Source organism: Homarus americanus, unplaced genomic scaffold (assembly GCF_018991925.1).
Source record: "Homarus americanus isolate GMGI-L3 unplaced genomic scaffold, GMGI_Hamer_2.0 scaffold59495, whole genome shotgun sequence".
Classification (NCBI taxonomy): domain Eukaryota; kingdom Metazoa; phylum Arthropoda; class Malacostraca; order Decapoda; family Nephropidae; genus Homarus; species Homarus americanus.
Window position 1 is genome coordinate 5597983 of NW_024732415.1, and position 21955 is coordinate 5619937.

The 21955-nt window shown below is 50.2% G+C and overlaps 1 protein-coding gene across 1 annotated transcript; it reads left to right on the forward strand.

The window, feature by feature from the left end:
- Positions 1-2452: 2452 nt before the first annotated feature.
- LOC121868511 (WAS/WASL-interacting protein family member 2-like) lies at positions 2453-18705 on the forward strand (the record flags this gene model as incomplete). The annotated part of the gene is made up of 4 exons (XM_042369177.1): positions 2453-2566; positions 2742-2850; positions 3168-3187; positions 18416-18705. Coding segments are annotated over exons 1-4 (533 nt in total), but the record flags the coding sequence as incomplete, so codon positions are not given.
- Positions 18706-21955: the final 3250 nt, after the last annotated feature.

A 21955-nucleotide genomic window follows, 5' to 3' on the forward strand; every position in this document is an offset into this window, starting at 1 on the left:
CCCCTCTCCCTTAACCTACCCACTAAGGGAACCTATCAATTAATGGGTAGCTCTCCTCAATGGGTAGGTCCCCTGATGTCATCACCCTTAGTTTCCCTTTCCCTTACCTTCTCCCCTCTCCCTTTACTCCCCCTAGCTCCCCATCAACCCATAACATCCCCATTCTTCCCCACAACCCCCTACCTCCACATCGTCTCCATAATTCCTCCCCACAACATCTTATCCTCTCCCCATCTCCTCCCACTCCCTCCAACCCTTACTTCTCTTCCTATTCTCCTCTTCTCTCCCCCCCACCCTCCCAAAGCCCCCACCTCAAATATCCTCTCCTCCCAACCACCCCACACCTCTCCCCAATCACCCCACACCCTCCCAGCCTAACCACCTCTCCCCAACCACCCCACACCCTCCCCAGGCCTAACCACCTCTCCTCCCCCAACCACTCCCCCCCACCTCCCCAGGCTTCAACCACACCCCACAGTGGCCACATAGGCGGGGAGGGGGTAGCCTACTCTCCCGCCTCAACAGAAATTTCATCACTTTATTGAAGGTTGACTGAGTGAGGAAGATTAGCGGTGATTGGTCAAAGATTGGGAGGGTAATAGGATAAGTGGCTGGGATTATCTCACAGGATTGGATATTATGGATTGGGACGAGGATTGGAGGGTTACTGGTGAGAATGATTGGATATATTGATTGGGACGAGGATTGAGGGTTACGGTGAGAATGATTGATATATGGATTGGGACGAGTGATTGGGGTTACTGGTGAGAATGATTGGATATATGATTGGGACGAGGATTGAGGGTTACTGGTGAGAATGATTGATATTATGGATTGGGACGAGGATTGAGGGTTACTGGTGAGAATGATTGGATATTATGGATTGGGACGAGTGATTGGAGGTTACTGGTGAGAATGATTGGATATTATGGATTGTGACGTAAGATTAGAAGGTAAAACAGCTGACCGTGGGTTAGGACAAATAACCATACCTAACACCAGGATTAGATACACTACGGATTAGGACAAGATTAGTAAGGTAAATAACGATTGGTAATGGTAATAGATCTACTGGCCAGGAGGATTAGACAGAATGGGATTAGTGATTGGAAGGTAAATAAAGACTTAATGACGATGATTGTGACGTGTTTACTCTCTCTCTCTCTCTCTCTCTCTCTCTCCTCTCTCTCTCTCTCTCTTCCTAGTTCGATCTTAAGGGAGATAAAAAACAATGATAGGGATAACTTACCTCTCAATCCCTCTCCCTCCTCCCTCCTCTCCTCCTCTCTCCCTCCTCCCTCCTCCCTCTCTCCCTCCTCCCTCTCTCCTCCTCCCCTCTCTCCCTTCCTCCAATAGGTAGCCAGGTAAGAAAAGTGTCATTAGTGCGACACCTGGGACCCTCCTACCTGGCTGTCCCCATCTTGCATGTCTCCACACACACACACACACACACACACACACACACACACACACACACACACACACACACACAGTGATCCTGGTAAACACACATGCTACCCAATGTCCCACAACGAGGCGGGCCAATGACCAGCCACGCCCCCCACGCCACATCTGGGCCTTAAGCCACGCCCAAAAGAACCCTCACAACCCTCAACCACGCCCACAAGCGAGATATACACGCCCCCAAAGGAACATGTGTGACCGACCTTCGCTGTCTCGCACGCCCCCCGGAGGAAAATCTCTCTCACTGGGGTCAACCAGGGGTCAACACGGGGTGGGGGAGGAGGGAGGAAGTGTAGGGTCGAGGGAGAAGGGTAGGGTCATAGGTTAGGTTAGGTCAGGTTAGGTCAGGTTAGGTCAGGTTAGGTTAGGTTAGGTTAGGATTGCTCTATTTCATCTTCATATTCATATCTCTCTCTTTCTTTCTGTCTGTCTGTTTCTCTTTCTGTCTGTGTATGTCTGTGCCTTTCTCAAACACCTATGAGATATCTCCTGCTTCCTTCAGCTGAGAGAGAGAGAGAGAGAGAGAAGAGAGAGAGAGAAGAGAGAGAGAGAGTCTTCCGTGTGTGATCTGTGTCTAAGCTTTTTCTCTCTCTCTCTCTCTCTCTCTCTCAGTAGTGGACCAAACAGGAGAAAGTATAGTACTCAGCGTGTTGCATGACGGCACACACACACACACACACACACACACACACACACACACACACACACACACACACACACACACACACACACACACACACACACACACACACACACTTTCCCCTGACCTCCTCGTGCTGTCCGTGTTGACCCCTCGTGCTGTGTCTCCATCTGCTGCTGTACTATGCTGTTCACTATCACTGCTGTTACAACCACTGCTACCATCTCCACCCTGCTTCTCACTGCCACGCCCATCTCAGCACCCACCCACCCACTATGGCAAGCAAAAACACCCACCGCCCACTTTACACACTTTCCACACCCACTGCAACTCTTAACATATCCCAATATGCTCCAATATGCCCCAAGATGTCTCAACATGCTCCAAGATACTCCTAAAATGCCCCAATATGCCCCAAGATGTCTCAATATGCTCCAAGATACTCCTAAAATGCCCCAAGATGTCTCAATATGCTCAATACTCCTAAAATGACCCAATATGCAAGATGTCTCAATATGCTCCAAGATACTCCTAAAATGACCCAATATGCTCCAAGATGTCTCATGATGCCCCTAAGATGACCCACAAAATACGAAGGTGCCAAATAAGATGTTCCAATATGCCCCAAATACCACAGGGTGCCACAATGTATCCCCAAGATGCTCTCAAGATGCTCCCCAAATGCTCCAAGACGCTCCATCTCATTTGCATACAACCATATGAGAACTGCATGACTAAACAGACAGGTATGTAGAGGCCAGGTAAACCAGAGGGCAGGTAAAACACAGGTAAACCCTCAAGTGTATATACTGAAATAGGTTTAGTTTACCTTCACTATATAATTTACCTGAAATATATGATTACCTGACGTCTATATAATTACCTGACGTCTATATAATTTACCTGAGATTATAAGACCATTATATGTAAGCAAAAATGTAAATCGACTATAATTATTACGTCAAATTTACACCTGACTATATCACTAATTAAATATAATCTGTAAATTATAGGTATATAGTTAACACAGTTTATGTAGGTAAATATAATCTGTAAATTATAGGTATAAAGTTCATAGTTTATGTAGGTAAATATAATCTGTAAATTATTCTGAGTTTTCATTTTCACAATTTACAAGTGATAATGTTGTGTAAATGTGTATATGTTACTAAATTGTGTTTATTTACCTCTTCGTCAGCTGTCATGTTATACCAAGGTTGGGGGAAGGGGGGAAGAGGAGGAGGAGAGGAGGAGGGGAGGGAGGGGGAGGTATTCCGTCATATATCAACAAAATTGGTGGGAATTCTCGCCCTTCCCCTCCTCTCTCCCCTTCACTCCTCTTCCCTACCTTCACCCCTCCTCCTCCCTCCCTCTCTCCTCCCACACAGCACCCCCCTCTCTATCCCACATCCTCCCTCCCTCCTTCTCACCCACCCTTCCTCAATCCCTCACTTTCTCTCTTTCCCACCTGTCTTCCCCATTCCTCCTCTCCCTCACTCTCATCTTCCCTCCCTCCTCCCTCCCCTACCAGCGTTGCCTCACTCCTCGTTGCCTCACTCCTCGTTGCCTCACCTCTGTACTTCAACTAAACACAGCAAGTTCCGCCTGGGCCGCCCACCCAGGAGGGCAACACCCCACTTTCGCTCGCGCGCCTGTGTGTGTGTGTGTGTGTGTGGAGAAATAAGTCATATTATATTTAAGTGTCCTCGAAACAGACAGACAGACTATTCAATATTAATAAATAAGAATACTTACAATGTGTTGATAACTTAAGACAATAAACAATAACTTCTTATTACTACTAACAACAACAACAACAACAACAACAACAACGATAAATAAAGCAGAAAGCACAGAAATAAAAAAACCCACAACCCTCCCACTGGCAACACCCACCATCCATGTTCCCATCTTGGTGGTCTGTGTTTATTTTCTTCCCAGACATTTAAAAGGCCAAAGGCAATTTCCAGCTGTAGTTCCCTTGATAGAGAGACTCCCACCAGGCCATTTAATATGAGTCTTTTACATGAGACTTTTTTCTTTTTCTAATATTGATATATTTAATTAATTTGAGATATAATTTTTTACAGGTATTTATTTAGTGTATCTAATCTTGTTAATTAATTGGTATTGGTTTAATGCAGGTAAAGAGAATGGTATTGGTTTAGGTACAAGTAATTAACACACAGGTACACGTACAGGCTTAGGCACAGGTAGTTTAATTACAGGTACAAGTAATTAAAACAGGTACAGGTATAGGTTAGGTATAGGTTAGGTTAGGTTAGGTTAGGTTAGGTTAGGTTAGGAAAAATGGTAATGCTATGGTTCGTGTTTACTTTATAAAATTTCTTTGTTTTTAAATTCATAACAAATAAATAAAACAATAAATAAATAAATAAAGGGATAACGAAAAAAAAACAAGAAGAGAGAGAGAGAGAGAGCTCTACCTTTATGTATACCCTACTGGCCAGGGGGGTGGGGGTGTCACCTTCCTCTCTTTATACTGATCTAAAAATAAGAACTTCCCACCAGGACCTCCCTCTCAACCCTCACCCTACCCTGCTATACTCGTATATCTCTTTCCCTACTCTCTCTCTCTCCCCACCTCATCTCACTCTCCCCACTCATCTCTCCTCCATCCTCTCTCTCCTCCCTCTCTCCCCTCTCCTCACCTCTCTCTCTCTCCATCTCTCTCCCTCTCCTCCCCCCGCCCACTCTCCTCCCCTCTCTCTCTCTCTCTCTCTCACTCTCTCTCCCTCTCTCTCCCTCACCTCCCCCCCACTCACCTCTCTCCCCTCCATCTCCTCTCTCTCTCTCCTCCCTCTCCTCTTCCCCCCCTCCCTCCTCTCTCCCTCCATCTCTCTCTCCTCCTCCCCTCTCCTCTCCCCCTCCCTCCCTCTCTCCCCCCTCTCTCTCCTCTCTCTCCTCTCTCCCTCCATCTCTCCCTCTCCTCTCTCTCTCCCTTCCTCACTCTCTCCCCCCTCCATCTCCTCTCTCTCCCCTCTCTCTCCTGCCTCACTCTCTCCCCCTCCCTCTCACTCTCCCCTCCATCTCACTCTCTCTCTCTCTCTCCTCCCTCTCTCCCCCCCGCCTCCTCTCTCCCCCCTCCATCTCACTCTCTCTCTCCTCTCTCTCACTCTCCCCTTCCCTCTCCTCTCTCCCCCTCCATCTCCACTCTCTCTCTCTCTCTCCTCCCTCTCCTCCTCCCGCCTCCCACTCTCCCTCCATCTCCCTCTCTCCCTCCCCCTCTCCCCCCTCCATCTCCTCTCTCTCCCCCCCTCCCTCCCCCCTCATTCTCCCCCCCTCCCCTCTCTCCCCCCCACCTCACTCTCTCCCCCCCCCTCCCTCCCCCACCTCTCTCCCCCCTCCCTCTCCCTCTCTCCCCTCTCTCTCTTCTCCCCTATCCACCTCACACATCCCCTTACTAGCATTAAGGAAAGGGAAAAATATACCTCCCTAAAAAAAAAACTTAAATCCCCCTTAACACCTACTCATGTTTCCCCTCACTACCTACTCCCTACATACCTAACCCCCCTAACCCCCCACCTATCCACCCCTTTAATGACTCGTAGACTGACTGACAGACACACAGACAGACAAACAAAGGGACACCCCATGGACCTTACCTACACCCACACAAAGGGTCAATATAAGGCTTACCTCCCTAGAGTTTGATAAGGGGAGGTAGGTGGGTGGGAATGGGGACAAGGGGAGGTAAAGGGAGGGTAAGGGAGGGTTAAGGGAGGGTAAGATGAGTTAACGGGAGGTAAAGGGAGGTTAACGAGAGAGAGAGGGAGGGTAAGAGGAAGCAAACGGAGGTAAAAGGAGGTAAATGGAGGGTAAAGGGAGGTTCAGGGGAGGTAAAGGGTAGGTTAAGGGGAGGTAATTTAATATACCTGGTGTATGGCTGGATATTGTCTGTCTGTCTATATTAACGCTTAATCTCTCTCTCTCTCTCAAACTATCTCACTTTCTCTCACACTTATATATATATAGAGAGAGAGAGAGAGAGAGAGAGAGGAGGTGGGCAGGGTGGGGGGAGTGTGCTGTTGCGCCCTCACTTCCCATCCCCCCACGCAGGATATGGTCACAACTGGGGGGTGGGGGCAAACCTCACCCCCAAGCCTACATTTCTACACCTGTCTTTTACACGTGTCTCGCAGATGTGTGTGTGTGTGTGTGTGTGTGTGAGGCTAGTCAACACCTCTGTACTCCTACACGTGTGATTCGCTATCTATATCTATCTATCTATCTATCTGACTGTCTGACCACTTTAATAATAATATTCTGAAGTAACGTGTCTAGTCTCTCTCTCTCTCTCTCTCTCTCTCTCTCTCTCTCTCTCTCTCTCACTGAACACTTTCCCACGCCCACCCCCGGTATGACACACACTTTTATGTTAACGAGGTTCTAATTACAATAACAGATCCACCCACGTAAGCATCACCTGGTTTCCGATAATGACGGGAAAATGTGTGTGTGTGTGTGTGTGTGTGTGTGTGTGTGTGTGTGTGTGTGTGTGTGTGTGTGTGTGTGTGTGGGAGAAATTATCTGTTGGTGGTGGTTATGATAGTAGTAGTAGTAGTAGTGATGGATGATTAATTAGAAAAACACGAAAAACATGAAAAACACTTCTAATCCCCACACGAGAAAAACATCCAACCAAATAAAAAACACACACACACACACACACACACACACACACACACACACACACACACACACACACACACACAAAACAATAACATTTTCACAGGAACAAACCTGAATAAAAAAATACAAAATAAATCAGACGAGAATCGATTTACAACACCTATTTATTCTGGAAAAAGATCAGTTCATTTTGTCAACGTCAGAATTACAGGAATACAGTCGCTTAGGCTTTGGTTACAGTGGTGGGCGATACAGGAAGTGGGTCAGTCGGATTACAGCCCCCACGCCCATGTTAATCTGTACGAGGGGTGTGGGGTGGGGTGGGGTGGGTGGGGTGGGGTGGTGTTGGGTGAGGTGGGGTAGGTGTGGTGTTGTGTGTGGTGGGGTGTGTGGTGGTGTGGTGTTGGGTGGGTGGGTATGAGTGGGGTGTGTGTGGGGTGGGGTGGGATGTGGTGGGTGTGATGTGGGTGTGATGTGGGTGGGGTGTGTGATGGTGGGGTGGGGTGGGGTGGGTGTTGTGGGGTGGGGTGTTGGGTGGGTGTGATGTTGATGGGTGGGGTGTGGTGTTGGTGGGTGGATGTGGGTGGGGTGTGATGGGTGGGGTGTGATGGGTGGGTGTGTGATGTGGGGTGTGGGGTGGGGATGTGGGTGTGATGTGGTGGGTGTGATGTTGGGTGGGGTGGGGTGTGGTGTTGAGGTGGGGTGGGGTGTGGTGTTGGGTGGGGTGTTGGTGGGGTGTGGTGTTGTGGGGGTGTGGTGGATGGGATGTGGGTGGGGTGTGGTGTTTGGGTGGTGTAGGTGTGATGTGGGTGGTGTGATGGGTGGGGTGTGATGTTGGGTGAGGTGGGGTGGGGTGAGGTGGTGTGGGTGTTGGGGTGTGGGGTGTTGGGTGGGGTGGGATGTAGGTGGGGTGTGATGTGGTGGGTGATGTGGGTGGTGATGTTGGGTGGGGTGGGGTGGATGGGGTGATGTGGGTGGGTGGTGTTGGGTGGGGTGGGGTGTGTTGGGTGGGGTGGGGTGTGTTGGGTGGGTGGGGATGTGGGTGGGGGATGTGGGTGGGGTGTGATGTGGGTGGGGTGTGATGTGGGTGGGGTGTGATGTTGTGGGGTGGGGTGGGGTGTGGTGTGGGGTGGGGATGTGGGTGGGTGGGATGTGGGTGGGGTGTGATGTGGGTGGGTGTGGATGTTGTGGTGGGTGGTGTTGTGGGGTGATGTTGTGGGTGGGGTGTGATGTTGGGTGTGTGTGGTGTTGGGGTGGGGTGTGTGTGGGGTGTGTTGGGGTGGGTGTGGTGTTGGTGGGTGTGGTTGGGTGTGTGGTGTTGGGTGTAGCTGGGTGGGGTGGGGTGTGGGGTTGGGTGGAGGTGTGGTGGGGTGTTGGGTGGGGTGGTGTTGGGGTGGGGGTGATGTGGGGTGGGGTGGAGATGTGGGGTGGGGTGATGGGGTGGGGTGTGGTGTTGGGTGGGGTGGGTGTTGGGTGGGGTGGGTGTGGTGTTGGGTGGGGTGGGGTGGAGGGTGTGGGGTGGGGTGAGGTGTGGTGTTGGGTGGGGGGTGAGGTGGTGTTGGGTGGGGTGGGGTGTTGGGTGTGGGGTGGTGGGTGGGGTGGGGTGTGTGGGGTGTTGGTGGGTGTGTGTGTGTTGGGTGGGTGTGGTGTTGGGTGGGGTGGGATGTAGGTGGGGTGTGATGTGGGTGGGCTTGATGGGGTCAGGGGGTGGGGTGGGGTGTTGGGGTGGGTGATGTAGGTGGGTGGGATGTAGGTGGGGAGTGTGATGTGGGTGTGGGGTGGTGTGGGGTGGGTGTGGTGTTGTGGGTGTGGTGTTGGGTGTGGTGGTTATAACAATAATAGGTGTATAGGTGATTGCGTTTATTGAATGGAATGGAATGGAATGGAGAGAGAGAAAAAAAAGAGAGAGAGAGAGAGAGAGAGAGAGAGAAAGAGCACACACGACGAAAAAATACATACCTGACTGACAGAGAGCATTTCTCTCTCTGTAGGACAGACATCAAGTGTTTGTTAATCATAAGTGTTGCGTTTGTTGCAGAGTGTCAGTGAAGTGGTTGTTGCATGTGTTTGTCGATTATGTTTGTGTCTCGTACGTTGCAGAGTGAGGTTTGCAGAGTGAAGTGTTTGTTGCAGAGTGAAGTGTTTGTTGCAGTGATGTGTTTGTTGCAGAGTGAGTGTTTGTTGCAGAGTGAGTGTTTGTTGCAGAGTGAGTGTTTGTTGCAGAGTGATGTTTGTTGCAGAGTGAGTGTTTGTTGCAGAGTGATGTGTTTGTTAGAGAGTGATGTGTTTGTTGCAGAGTGAAGTGTTTCAGAGTGAGTGTTTGTTGCAGAATGAAGTGTTTGTTGCAGAGTGAAGTGTTTGTTGCAGAGTGAAGTTTGCAGAGTGAAGTGTTTGTTGCAGAGTGAAGTGTTTGTTGCAGAGTGAAGTGTTTGTTGCAGAGTGAAGTGTTTGTTGCAGAGTGAGTGTTTGTTGCAGAGTGAGTGTTTGTTGCAGAGTGAAGTGTTTGTTGCAGAGGAATGTTTGTTGCAGAGTGAAGTGTTTGTTGCAGAGTGAAGTGTTTGACAGAGGATGTGTTTGTTGCAGAGGAAGTGTTTGTTGCAGAGTGAGTGTTTGTTGCAGAGGAAGTGTTTGTTGCAGAGTGAGGTTTGTTGCAGAGTGAAGTGTTTGTTGCAGAGTGAAGTGTTTGTTACAGAGTGATGTGTTTGTTGCAGAGTGAAGTGTTTGTTGCAGAGTGAGTGTTTGTTGCAGAGGAAGTGTTTGTTGCAGAGGAGGTTTGTTGCAGAGTGAAGTGTTTGTTGCAGAGTGAGTGTTTGTTGCAGAGTGAAGTGTTTGTTGCAGAGTGAAGTGTTTGTTGCAGAGTGAGTGTTTGTTGCAGAGGAAGTGTTTGTTGCAGAGTGAGTGTTTGTTGCAGAGTGAAGTGTTTGTTGCAGAGTGAAGTGTTTGTTGCAGAGGAGTGTTTGTTGCAGAGTGAAGTGTTTGTTGCAGAGTGAAGTGTTTGTTGCAGAGTGATGTGTTTGTTGCAGCCATAGTGAAAGTCGCGGCCACTACACCAACAACACTCGTGAGAATTTGAAAAAAAGTTCTTTGAAGATGTTGTCCCTTTGATGGTACCGTCTGTCTGTCTGTCTTTTTGTATGTCTGTGTTTATGTGTGGATGTCTGTGTTTACGTCTGGCTGTCTGTGTTTGTTTTTGGTCTGTTTTGTGTATGTTCGTATATCACCTCGTGTTCGTATGTCTGTCTGTCTCTTTGTTCGTCTACCTGTCTATCTGTGTTTGTCTGTCTATGAAGAAAATCCAACAAATAATTGACCCTTGGGAGTTTGTGGGAGGTGATCCATGTGGGAGTCGCATTAGAGAAGGATTCATCAATTTTCGTCACCGGGTTCGATACCTGCTAAATGGTGTTGAATAAACGGGGTTGTGGGGGTTGTGAGTGATGGTGGTTGTGTGATGGTGGTTGTGGTGGTTTGTGGTGGTGGTTGTGTGTGATGGTGGTTGTGGTTGTGTGTGATGGTGGTTGTGTGTATGGGTGGTTGTGGGGTTGTGATGGTGGTTGTGTGTGTGATGGTGGTTGTGGGTGATGGTGGTTGTGTGTGATGGGGTGTATGATGGTGATGGGTGGTTGTGTGTGATGGTGGTTGTGGGGGTTGTGTGATGGTGGTTGTGTGTGATGGTGGTTGTGTGCGATGGTGGTTGTGGTGGTTGTGTGATGGTGGTTGTGTGTGTGATGGTAGTTGTGTGTGATGGTGGTTGTGGTGGTTGTGTGATGGTGGTTGGGGTGATAGCTGTGTGTGTGATGGTGGTTGTGTGTGTGATGGTGGTTGTGTGTGATGGTGGTTGTGTGTGTGATGATGGTGGTTGTGGTGGTTGTGTGTGATGGTGGTGGCTGTGTGGTTGTGTGTGATGGTGGTTGTGGTGGCTGTGTGTGGTGGTGGTGTGTGTGTGGTGGTGGTTGTGTGTGATGGTTGGTTGTGTGTGATGGTGGTTGTGTGTGTGATGGTGGTTGTGGTTGTGTGATGGTGGCTGTGGTGGTTGTGTGTGATGGTGGTTGTGGTGGTTGTGTGTGGTGGTGGCTGTGTGTGGTGGTGGTTGTGTGTGGTGGTGGTTGTGTGTGATGGTGGTTGTGGTGGTTGTGTGATGGTGGTTGTGTGTGATGGTGTTGTGTGATGGTGGCTGTGTGTGATGGTGGTTGTGTGTGTTGGTGGTCAGGGCTGTGTGATGGTGGTTGTGTGTGATGGTGGTTGTGTGGCTATGTGTGATGGTGGATGGCGTGTGATGGTGGCTGTGTGATGGTGGTTGTGGTGGTTGTGTGATGGTGGTTGTGGGGGTTGTGGAGATGGTGCGGTGTGGGTGTGTGACAGTGGTGAGGGGTTGTGTGATGTGGTTGTGTGTGATGGTGGTTGTGTGGTTGTGTGTAATGGTGGTTGTGTGTGTTGGTGGTTGTGGTGGCTAGTGATGTGGTGTGTGGTGGTCAGTGCTGTGGTTGTGTGATGGTGGTTGTGTGTGATGGCGGCTGTGTGATGATGGTTGTGGTGGTTGTGTGTGATTGTGGTTGTGGTGGTTGTGTGGTGGTGGCTGTGTGTGTGATGGTGGCTGTGGTGGCTGTGTGGTGGTGGCTGTGTGTGGTGGATGCGTGTGGTTGTGGTGGCTTGTGGTGGTGGCTGTGTGGTGGTGGATGCGGTGGTGGCTGTGTGTGATGGTGGTCTGTGTGTTGGTGGTTGTGTGATGGTGGTTGTGTGTGATGGCGGTTGTGTGATGATGGTCTGGCCAGATGGTGGTTGTGTGTGATGGCGGTTGGTGTGTGATGGTGGTTGTGGTGGTTGTGTGATGGTGGTTGTGTGTGATGTTGTGTGTGTGATGATGGTTGTGGTGGCTTGTGTGTGTGACGTGGTTGTGGTGGTTGTGTGATGGTGGTTGTGTGTTGTGGTGGTGTGTGATGGTGGCTGTGTGTGGTGGTGGTTGTGTGTGTTGGTATAGTGATGGTGTGGTGGTTGACGGTGGTCGTGTGTTGGTGGTTGTGTGATGGTGGTTGTGTGTGATGGCGGTTGTGTGATGATGGTTGTGGTGGCTGTGTGACGTGGTTGTGGTGGTTGTGTGGATGGTGGTTGTGTGTGTTGGTGGTTGTGTGTGTGTGATGGTGGCTGTGTGTGGTGGTAGTTGTGTGATGTGGTTGTGGTGGTTGTGTGATGGTGGTTTGCAGTGTGATGGTATTGTGTGTGATGTGGGTTGTGTGTGATGGTGGTTGTGTGTGATGATGGTTTGTGGTGTCGGGTGATGGTGGTATTGTGGTGGTTGTGTGTGATGGTGGCTTGTGGTGGTTGTGTGTGGTGTGGTGGTGGTGTGTGGTGGGTGGTTGTGTGTGATGGTGGTTGTGGTGGTTGTGTGTGATGGTGGTTGTGTGTGATGGTATTGTGGTGGCTGTGTGTGATGGTGGTGGCTGTGGTGGTGTGTGTGATGGTGGTTGTGGTGGTTGTGTGTGTGTGGTGGTGTGTGTGTGTGGAGTGGTGGTGGCTGTGTGATGGTGGTTGCGGTTGTGGATGGTGGCTGTGTGATGGTGGTTGTGTGTGATGGTGGTTGTGTGTGTTGGTGGTTGTGGTTGGTGGTGCTGATGGTGGTTGTGTGGCTTGTGATGGTGGATGTGGGGTTGTGTGATGGCATGTGTGATGGTAGGGGCTGGTGTGATGCGGTTGGGGGTTGTGATGGTGGTTGTGGTGGTTGTGTGTGATGGTGGTTGGGTGGGGTTGTGTGTGATGGTGGCTGGTGGTTGTGTGTGATGGTGGTTGTGTGTGATGGTGGCTGGTGTGGTGGTTGTGTGTGATGGTGGTTGTGGTGGCTGTGTGTGATGGTGGCTGTGGGGGGGTTGTGTGTGATGGTGGTTGTGGGGCTAGGTGATGGTGGTTGTGGGGTGTGTGATGGTGGTTGTGTGTGATGGTGGTTGTGGGGGTTGTGTGTGATGTGGTTGTGGTGGTTGTGTGTGATGGTGGCTGGGAGCTGTGTGATGGTGATTGGTGTCGTGATGTGCTGTGGTTGGTGTGTGATGGGGGTGTGTGATGGTAGTGTGGGGGGTTGCGATGTGGTGTGATGGTGGTGGCTGTGGTGGTTGTGTGTGATGTGGTTGTGTGTGATGGTGGCTGTGGGGGCTGTGTGTGATGGCAGTGGTGTGTGGTGGTGGCTGTGTGTGGTGGTGGCTGTGGTGGCTGTGTGTGATGGGGGTTGTGGTGGCTGTGTGATGGTGGTTGTGGTGGTTGTGTGTGATGGTCTTTGTGGTGCTGTGTGTGATGGTGGTTGTGGTGGTTGTGTGTAATGGTGGCTGTGTGTTGGGTGGTTGTGGTGCTGTGTGACGGTGGCTGTGTGGTGGTGTTGTGTGATGGTGGTTGTGTGATGGTGGTTGTGTGATGGTGGCTGTGTGTGTGATGATGTGTTGTGGTGGTTGTGTGTGTGACGGTGGTTGTGGTGGCTGTGTGGTGGTGGTTGTGTGATGGTGGCTGTGGCAGGGTGGTGGTGGGTGTGTGTGGTGGTGGATGTGCGTGGTGGTGGTTGGGTGTGGTTGTGTGGTGGTGGCTTGTGTGTGGTGGTGGTTGTGGTGGGTGTGTGTGATGGTGGTTGTGTGTGATGGTGGTTGTGTGTGCTGGTGGTTGTGCATGTACAGTGTGATGGCGGTTGTGTGTATGATGGTTGTGGTGGTGTGTGTGACGGGTTGTGGTGGTTGTGTGTGGATGGTGGCTGTGTGTGCTGGTGGTCAGGTGTGTGTGATGGTGTTGTGTGTGTGGTGCAGAAGCTGTGATGGTGGTTGGGGTAGCTGTGTGATGGTATGTGTGACAGGATAGTGTGATGGTGGTTGTGATGGTGGCTGTGTGTGATGGTGGTTGTGTAGATGATGGTGGCTGTGGTGGTTTGTGTGTGATGGTGGTGGCTGTGTGGTTGTGTGTGATGGTGGTTGTGGTGGTTGTGTGTGGTGGTATGTGTGTGGGTGGTTGTGTGTGATGGTGGTTGTGGTGGCTGTGTGTGATGGTGGTTGTGTGTGATGGTGGTTGTGTGGTGGTCAGATGGTGGTGGCTGTGGTGGTTGTGTGATGGTGGTTGTGGTGGTTGTGTGTGGTGGTGGTTGTGTGTGGTGGTGGTTGTGTGTGGTAGTTGTGTGATGGTGGTTGTGGTGGTTGTGTGTGATGGTGGTTGTGTGTGATGGTGGTTGTGTGTGATGGTGGTTGTGGTGGTGGTTGGTATTGTGTGATGGTGGCTGTGTGTGATGGTATAGGCTAGTGTGATAGGATGGGGCTGTGACGGTGGCTGTGTGTGATGGTGGTTGTGGTGGTTGTGTGTGAGGTGGTGTGGGGGGCTGTGTGTGATGGTGGTTGTGGTGGTTGTGTGTGATGGTTGTGTGTGTGTGATGGTGGTTGTGGTATAAGAGTGGCAGGGGGTTGTGTGTGACGGTGGCTGTGTGGTGGTGTGTGATGGTGTTGTGTGATGGTGGTTGTGTGTGATGGTGGTTGTGTGTGATGGTTGTAGTGGCTGGGTGTCAGTGTGTGATTGTGGGTGATGTGATGGTGGTTGTGTATGATGGTGGCTGTGGTGGTTGTGTGTGATGGTGGCTGTGGGGGTTGTGTGGTGATGGTGGTTGTGGGGTTGTGTGTGAGGTGGCTGTGGGGGCTGTGTGTGTGATGGTGGTTGTGTGATGGTGGTTGTGGGGTTGTGTGTGATGGTGGCTGTGGTTTTGTGTGATGGTGGTTGTGGTGGTTGTGTGATGGTACTGATGGTTGTGTGCGATGGTGGTTGTGGTTGTGTGATGGGGCTGTGTGATGGTAGTTGTGTGGGCTAAGATGGTGGTTGTGTGTGATGGTGGTGGTTGTGGTGGTTGTGTGTGATGGTGGTGTGTGTGTGATGGTGGTTGTGGGGCTGTGTGTGATGGTAGTGGTGTGTGGTGGTGGTTGTGTGTGAGGTGGTTGTGGTGGCTGTGTGATAAAGGTGGTGGTTGTGCGTGATGGTGGTTGTGGTGGTTGTGCGTGATGGTCTTTGTGGTGGCTGTGTGTGATGGTGGTTGTGGTATGTGTGTAATGGTGGCTGTGTGTTGGTGGTTGTGGTGTTGTGTGATGGTGGCTGTGTGGTGGTGGTTGTGTGTGCTGGTGGTTGTGTGATGGATTGTGTGTGTGATGGCGGTTGTGTGTGATGATGGTTGTGGTGGTTGTGTGTGACCATGGCTGTGGTGGCTGTGTGGGTGGTGGTTGTGTGTGTGATGGTGGTTGTGGTGGCTGTGTGGTGGTGGTGTGTGTGGTGGTGGATGTGCGGTGGTGGTTGTGGTTGTGTGGTGTGGTTGTGTGTGGTGGTGGTTGTGGTGGGTGTGTGTGATGGTGGTTGTGTGATGGTGGTTGTGTGTGTTGGTGGTTGTGTGATGGTGGCTGTGTGTGATGGCGGTTGTGGTGATGATGGCTGTGGTGGTTGTGACGGTTGTGGTGGCTGTGAGGTGGCTGTGTGTGTTGGTGGTTGTAGGTGTGTGTGATGGTGGTTGTGTGGTGGTGGTTGTATGGTGGTTGTGTGATGGTTGTGTGTGATGGCGGTTGTGCGTGATGATGTTGTGGTGGCTGTGTGACGGTGGTTGTGGTGGTTGTGATGGTGGGTTGTGTGTGCTGGTGGTTGTGTGTGGTGTGATGCGTGGTGGTGGTTGTGGTGGTTGTGTGTGATGGTGGTTGTGTGTGATGGGGTTGTCTGTGTTGGTGGTTGTGTGATGGTGGTTGTGTGTGATGGCGGTTGTGTGTGATGATGGCTGTGGTGGTTGTGGTTGTGGTGGCTGTGTGATGGGTGTGTGTGTTGTGGTTGTGGTGTGGATGGTGGTTGTGTGGTGGTTAGGTGTGATGGTGGTTGTGGTATGTGGTGGTGGTTGTGTGTGTGGTGGTGGATGTGCGTGGTGGTGGCTAGTGTGTGATGGTGGTTGTGTGTGTGTGATGGTGGTTGCAGAAGTGTGATGGTGGTTGCGTGTGATGGTGGGTTGTGTGTGATGGTGGTTGTGGTGGTTCTGTGTGATGGTGGCTGTGGTGGTTGTGTGTGGTGGTGGTTGTGTGTGATGGTGTTGTGTGATGGTATGTGTGTGCTGGTGGTGTGGTGGTGTGTGATGGTGTTTGTGGTGGCTGTGTGGTGGTGGCTGTGTGTGATGGTTGTGGTGGCTGTGTGATGGTGGTTGCGGTGGTTGTGTGTGTGGTGGTGGTTGTGTGTGTGTGTTGTGTGATGGTGGTTGTGGTGGCTGTGTGTGGTGGTTGTGGTGGCTGTGTGACGGTGGTTGTGCGTGATGGTATTGTGTGTGATGGTGGTTGTGGTGGTTGTGTGTGATGGTGGCTGTGTGTGTGGTGTTGTGTGTGATGGTGGTTGTGGTGGTTGTGTGGTGGTGGTTGTGTGTGGTGGTGGATGTGCGTGGTGGTGGTTGTGTGTGATGGTGGTTGTGTGTGATGGTGGCTGTGTAGTAGTTGGTGTGATGGTGGTTGGTGTGTGATGGTGGTTGTGTGATGGTGGTTGTGGTGGTTGTGTGGTGGTGGTTGTGTGATGGTGTTGTGTATGTGGTGGTTGTGTGTGATGGTGGTTGTGTGTGGTGGTGGTTGTGTGTGGTGGTGGTTGTGTGTGATGGTGGTTGTGTGATGTGGTTGTGGTGGTTGTGTGGTGGTGCTGTGTGGTGGTGATTGTGTGTGTGGTAGTTGTGCATGGTGGTGGTTGTGGTGGTTGTGATTCTATTATTATTATTAGTAGTAGTCGTAGTAATAGTAGTAGTAGTGATTGTTAGGTTAGGTTAGGTTCACTATCGTCACACACCATTCTTGTCTGTTGCCTGCTGACGAGAGCCTCCCACGCTTATGTATTCTCAGCTGACAGTCATGAACGTCAGCCACGCTTGTAATACTTAAACGCTTGGTGTGTGTGTGTGTGTGTGTGTGTGTGTGTGTGTGTGTGTGTGTGTGTGTGTGTGTGTGATAATAAAATAATAATAATAATAATAATAAAACGGTTTATTAATAGGAGTGGCCGGTATGAAAATATACAGACTTACATTTGACTAAGACAGAATACTATTCACATCAACATCAACAGTAAAGCAAACTGTACATACAAAAATCCCACAATCTTTTCCTTATAAAATACACGAAATGAAATCAATGACACAAATGAACAAAACAAACAAATAATCAAATAAATAAACCTATTCTTGTTATACACGTCAAAACAAAACCTGTGACGTCAATAACTTATCACACTCACACACACACACACACACACACACACACACACACACACACACACACACACACACTGGACAATACTGACGGAACTGTGAGTAGACACGAGACAGGAGGAGGAGGAACAGAAACTGAAGGAAAATGAAGGAAAAAGATAGGAGGAAGGAGGAAAAGGAAGAAGGAAAGAGGAAGAGGAAGAAGGAAGGAGGAAGAGGAAGAAGGAAGAGGAAGAAGGAAGGAGGAGGAGGAAGAAGAGGAGGAAGAAGGAGGAAGGAGAAGGAGAGGAGAAGGAGGAAGGAGAAGAAGGAGGAAGGAGGAGGAGGAAGAGGAAGAAGGAGGAGGAGGAACATACCTCACCCTCCGTTTATACTCCGGTGAGCACAACAGACCACAAAACTCACCCCCCTTTCTACCTCCCCCTTTCTCTACCTTCCTCCTCCTTCTCCACCTTCTCCCTTTCCGCCTCGCCACATCCTATATCCTACCAAACCTTTCTTTATTATTTCAGCAAACATGCCAGAGTCCGACACGCTATTTGCTCCACATAGACTAGTTGGTATCCTTCACCTTCCTAGCTATTTAACGTAAGGATTTGGGATTTTAAACGAGCACTATCCTATTATCAACTAGAAGGTATCCTTATCCTACCATAGCGAGTCCTGCACGCTATTAAGTCTTATTATAACCAAGAGGTATCCTTCATCCTACCTTGCTATTTTACATAAGGATTTTGGAGTCTAAACTAGCATCGCCCTATCCTTAACTAGCAACATCCTATCCTATATAGCGGGTATCCTGCCTCAATATTTAAGACGCATTAAATTTGAGTACAATGACTTAATCCCTTGCGTACGATGGCAATGAACTCAAAGGGTTAAGTTTTACTCTCTCTTTCTCTCTCTCTTTCAGTTTCACTCTCTCTCTCACACTCTAAATCACTTTCCCTTCTCAATTACCTTTACACACACACTCTCTCAGTATCAAACACTCACCTCAACACACTATTATCGATCGTGACTCAAAACATGGGCAGGAAGACGATGATAAGGATGATGATGATGATGATGATGATGATGATGATGATGAAGACGATGATGAAGATTATTATTATTATTATTATTATTATTATTATTATTATTATTATTATTATCAGTAACAAAAATACTAGTACTACTATTATTACTAGCTGGGGTGCCCTAGCAAGGGTGTCCCAACAGGGTGTCTAGCTGGGGTGTCCTAGCTGGAGTGTCCTAACAGGGGTGTCCTAGCTGGGGTGTCCTAGCTGGAGTGTCCCAGCAGTCCTAGCTGGGTGTCCTAGCTGGGGTGTCCTAGCCAGTGTCCTAGCAGGGGTGTCCCAGCTGGGGTGTCCTAGCTAGAGTTCTCACAGCGGTTGGTCACAACAGACTTCGTGAGCAATTCACATTCTCCGTTATCCTGGGTACAGCCACCACAGCCCGCCTGCCCGCGCCCCGGCCTCCCACGCCCACGCCCACAGCCCGTCCACGCCTCCGTCTCCCACGCCCACAGCCAGCCCACGCCTCTGTCTCCCACGCCCACAACTCCCTACGCCTTCTTCTCCCACGCCCAAAGCCCGCCCACGCCTCCGTCTCCACGCCCACAGCCAGCCCACGCCTCTGTCTCCCACGCCCACAACTCCCCTACGCCTTTCTCCCACGCCCAAAGCCCGCCCACGCCTCCGTCTTCCACGCCCAAAATAAGTTACGACAAAAAATCGTATGACCCTTTAAGATCTTATTTATGACAAAAAACGTATCGTACGACCGACTGAAACTGGGGTTCCCAGGAGCGGCAATGGCCTCGATACTCTCGGGTCATTGGCTAGATACTCGACCTTGTGTGTGTGTGTGTGTAAAGATCCTACAAGTGGTTTAAGACATCCTACAGCGTACGGGACTACAGAGGCTATGTAGTGTAGGATTGACAAGAGAGAATGATACAGAGATCCTTAGGAGAGATTTCAACATCCTAGCAAGATCCTACAAGACATGGGACACTGTTTGAGACTAGTTTGAGGCCCAAGGAAGGATGTTGTAGGATAGAGGGACAGGATGTGTATAAACTGGAGGGTGTAGGATGTGTAGCAGGCATGGAGGAGGGAGGAGTGTAGGATGTGAAGGAAGGAGGTAGCATGTGAAGGAGGGAAGGAGGGGGGATAAGGGGGGAAGGAGGGAATGTGATGTGAAGGATGTGAAGGTGTGAAGGATGTGAAGGTGTGTAGGATGCATGGTGGTGGGCCACGGGTGACAGGTGGGTCAAGGGCAGGTGTGCACGAGAACCATAATATCCGACGGAAGTACTTGCCTTCCTCCCTCCCTCCCTTCTCTCCTGCCTTCCTCTCTCCCCTCCTTCTCCTGCCTTCCACCTCCTTCCTTTTCTCCTGCCTTCCCTCCCTCCTTCCTCACTCCTTCAGTGCCTGCCACACCCTACACACCTCCCTCCCTCCCCTACTACACATCCTTCGCATCCTCCCTCTCTCCTTCCTTCTCTCCTGCCTTCCTTCCTTCCCTCCTTCATATCCTTCATCCCTCCCTCCCTCTCGTCCCATATTGTGCCCTGTCATCTCGTTGCCTCCTGTTGATTCAAGTCGACTCCTGTTCCCTCCTGTTGCGACTTATTGCTCCCCGTTTCCTCCCTACGTGATCACAGACAGACAGAGACAGACAGACAGACAGACAGAGACAGACAGACAGACAGATGACATTTAATTCCCACACAGAGGCGTCATCAAAACACACACCCAAGAGAGAGAAACGCTATCCACCATTCACGTACGCAATATATATATATATACGCTACGTGTATCACCTAACGCATCGTAATCTCTCTATAAACTGCTAACACATTTTCCATTCATACACACACACACACACACACAGTCACAGGACATCCATTCATAAAAAAGTAATTGAGTCACTGTACTGAAGTCTGTGAGGTAATAACGCCAATTTTTATTCGTATATACGCTTGTTCTGTACGCATTATAATTAGTGTGCACCTTAAATCAATTTCCAATCATGTACGCCAGTTGCAAGATACGCATGGTAATTTTTAACTATAAATACGCACTTTCCACTGAAGAACGTGGTAGTGGTGGTGATGGTGAGGGGTGATGGTTGTGGTAAGGGGTGTGGTGGTGGTAAGGATCGTGGTTGTGGTTGGTGGTAGTGGTGATGGTGGGTGTAAAGTGGTATAGTGGTAAGTGTATGTAGTGGTGGTCAAGGTTATGGTAAATATAGTAGTAGTAGCAGTGGTGGTGGTGGTGGTCAGGGTGGTATTAGTAGTGGTGGTAGTAGTTATAGTAGGTGTCAAGTGGTGATGATGGTGGTGTTAGCAAGAACAATAGTAGCAGTAGTAGCAGAAGTAGAAGGAAAAATAGTAGTAGTAGTAGTGGTAGTGTCCTCCAGATCAGACCGTGTGAATGTGAGAGTGTGTGTGTGTGTGGCCAGCGTGAGCGAGGTAGCCAGCCAGACTGACAGTGGGGAGAGGCAGTGATCCGTCTCCACCTCCTGGCCACATCCCGTGCGTGGCCACAAACTCCCCCGTCCTTTGCAAAACACCAACGGCTCCTACCAATCCCCCTGAAGCACGCCAACCCCGGCTACCTGAGAACAAACACCAACCTTAAACCCCCTCAATTTAAGGGGTTTTAAGGAATAAGGGGAGCACGGGAGGAGGCATAGAGAGCGTAGGTGGTGTTAGCGAGGGCGTGAGGACCTAAACTTCCGCCTTGGGGATGTCGGGAAGAGGAGGAGGAGGAGAGGAGGGTAACCAGGCCAGGAAGTTGAGAGTTTATTCGGCCACGCGGAGGAATAGGAGGAGGAGGAGGAGGAGGAAGGTGTTCGTGTGTCTGTGTCTGTCTGTCTATCCCAGAGGCAGCGGAAGAGGAAAGGGAGGGAGGGGAGAGGAAGGAAAGGACGGAAAGAGGTTATGCAACACGATCCTCTGAACACAAGTTTTGAGTAGATTGTAGTGTAGGTCACGGTGTGTGTGTGTGTGTGTGTGTGTGTGTGTGTGTGTGTGTTTTACTAAAGAGATGGAGGAAGGCGTGAGAGATAATCGGTGATAGTGACGTTGAGAGATGGAAACAGAGAGACGGAGATACATAAAGAGATAAGATGTAGAAAGAGATACAAGGAGATGCTTAGAGAGATAGAGAAGCTATTTATAAAGAGACAACGAGACATAGACAAAGAGACACGAACATGTACAGATTATTAGGTTAGGTTAGGTTAGTTAGGTTAGGTTAGGGTTTCGTGTACTACAGAAAGGGAGACTCTGCCCTCGATGATACGCCATACGCATGCGCCCCACGACAATTAACGCCTATTTAAATATCCCCACAACGCCCCTCCCTTCCTCCCATCGCCCTCCTACCGCTGCTCTTCCTATCCCTCGATTTCATCCTCCTCCCCTCCACTCTACATTCTCCTCCGTCCCTCCCCTTCACTCTATTCCTCCCCATCCCTACCTCTCCCTACCCAACCTCCACTCCTACCTCTACCCTCCCACTATCCTCCCTCCCTCCCTCCCTGCCCATCGCTCCCTCCTTCCCCGGCATCCTGGGAGGGCAGGTGTTACGCTGGAATGGTGGGAACCGTCTCTTCCACCATTCCCATCTGATGATGAGGAACGGACAGATGATGGGAGAGAAATGGGGAGGATGGGAAGAGATGGGGAGGATAGGGAGAAAGGGGAGAGGAAGATAGTGAAGGTGGGAGAAGAAAGAAGGATGGAAGGAGAAAGGGGCAGAGGAGGTAAAGGAGATGGAAAGAAAGGGAAAAGATGATGTACGAGAGAGAGAGAGAGAGAGAGAGAGAGAGAGAGAGAGAGAGAGGAGAGAGGATAATGAAGGGGCTTAATGATAACGAAGACAATGGTTGGGTGTACATAGAGAAGACAGACAGACAGACACACACACACACACACACACACACACACACACACACACACACAGACAGACAGG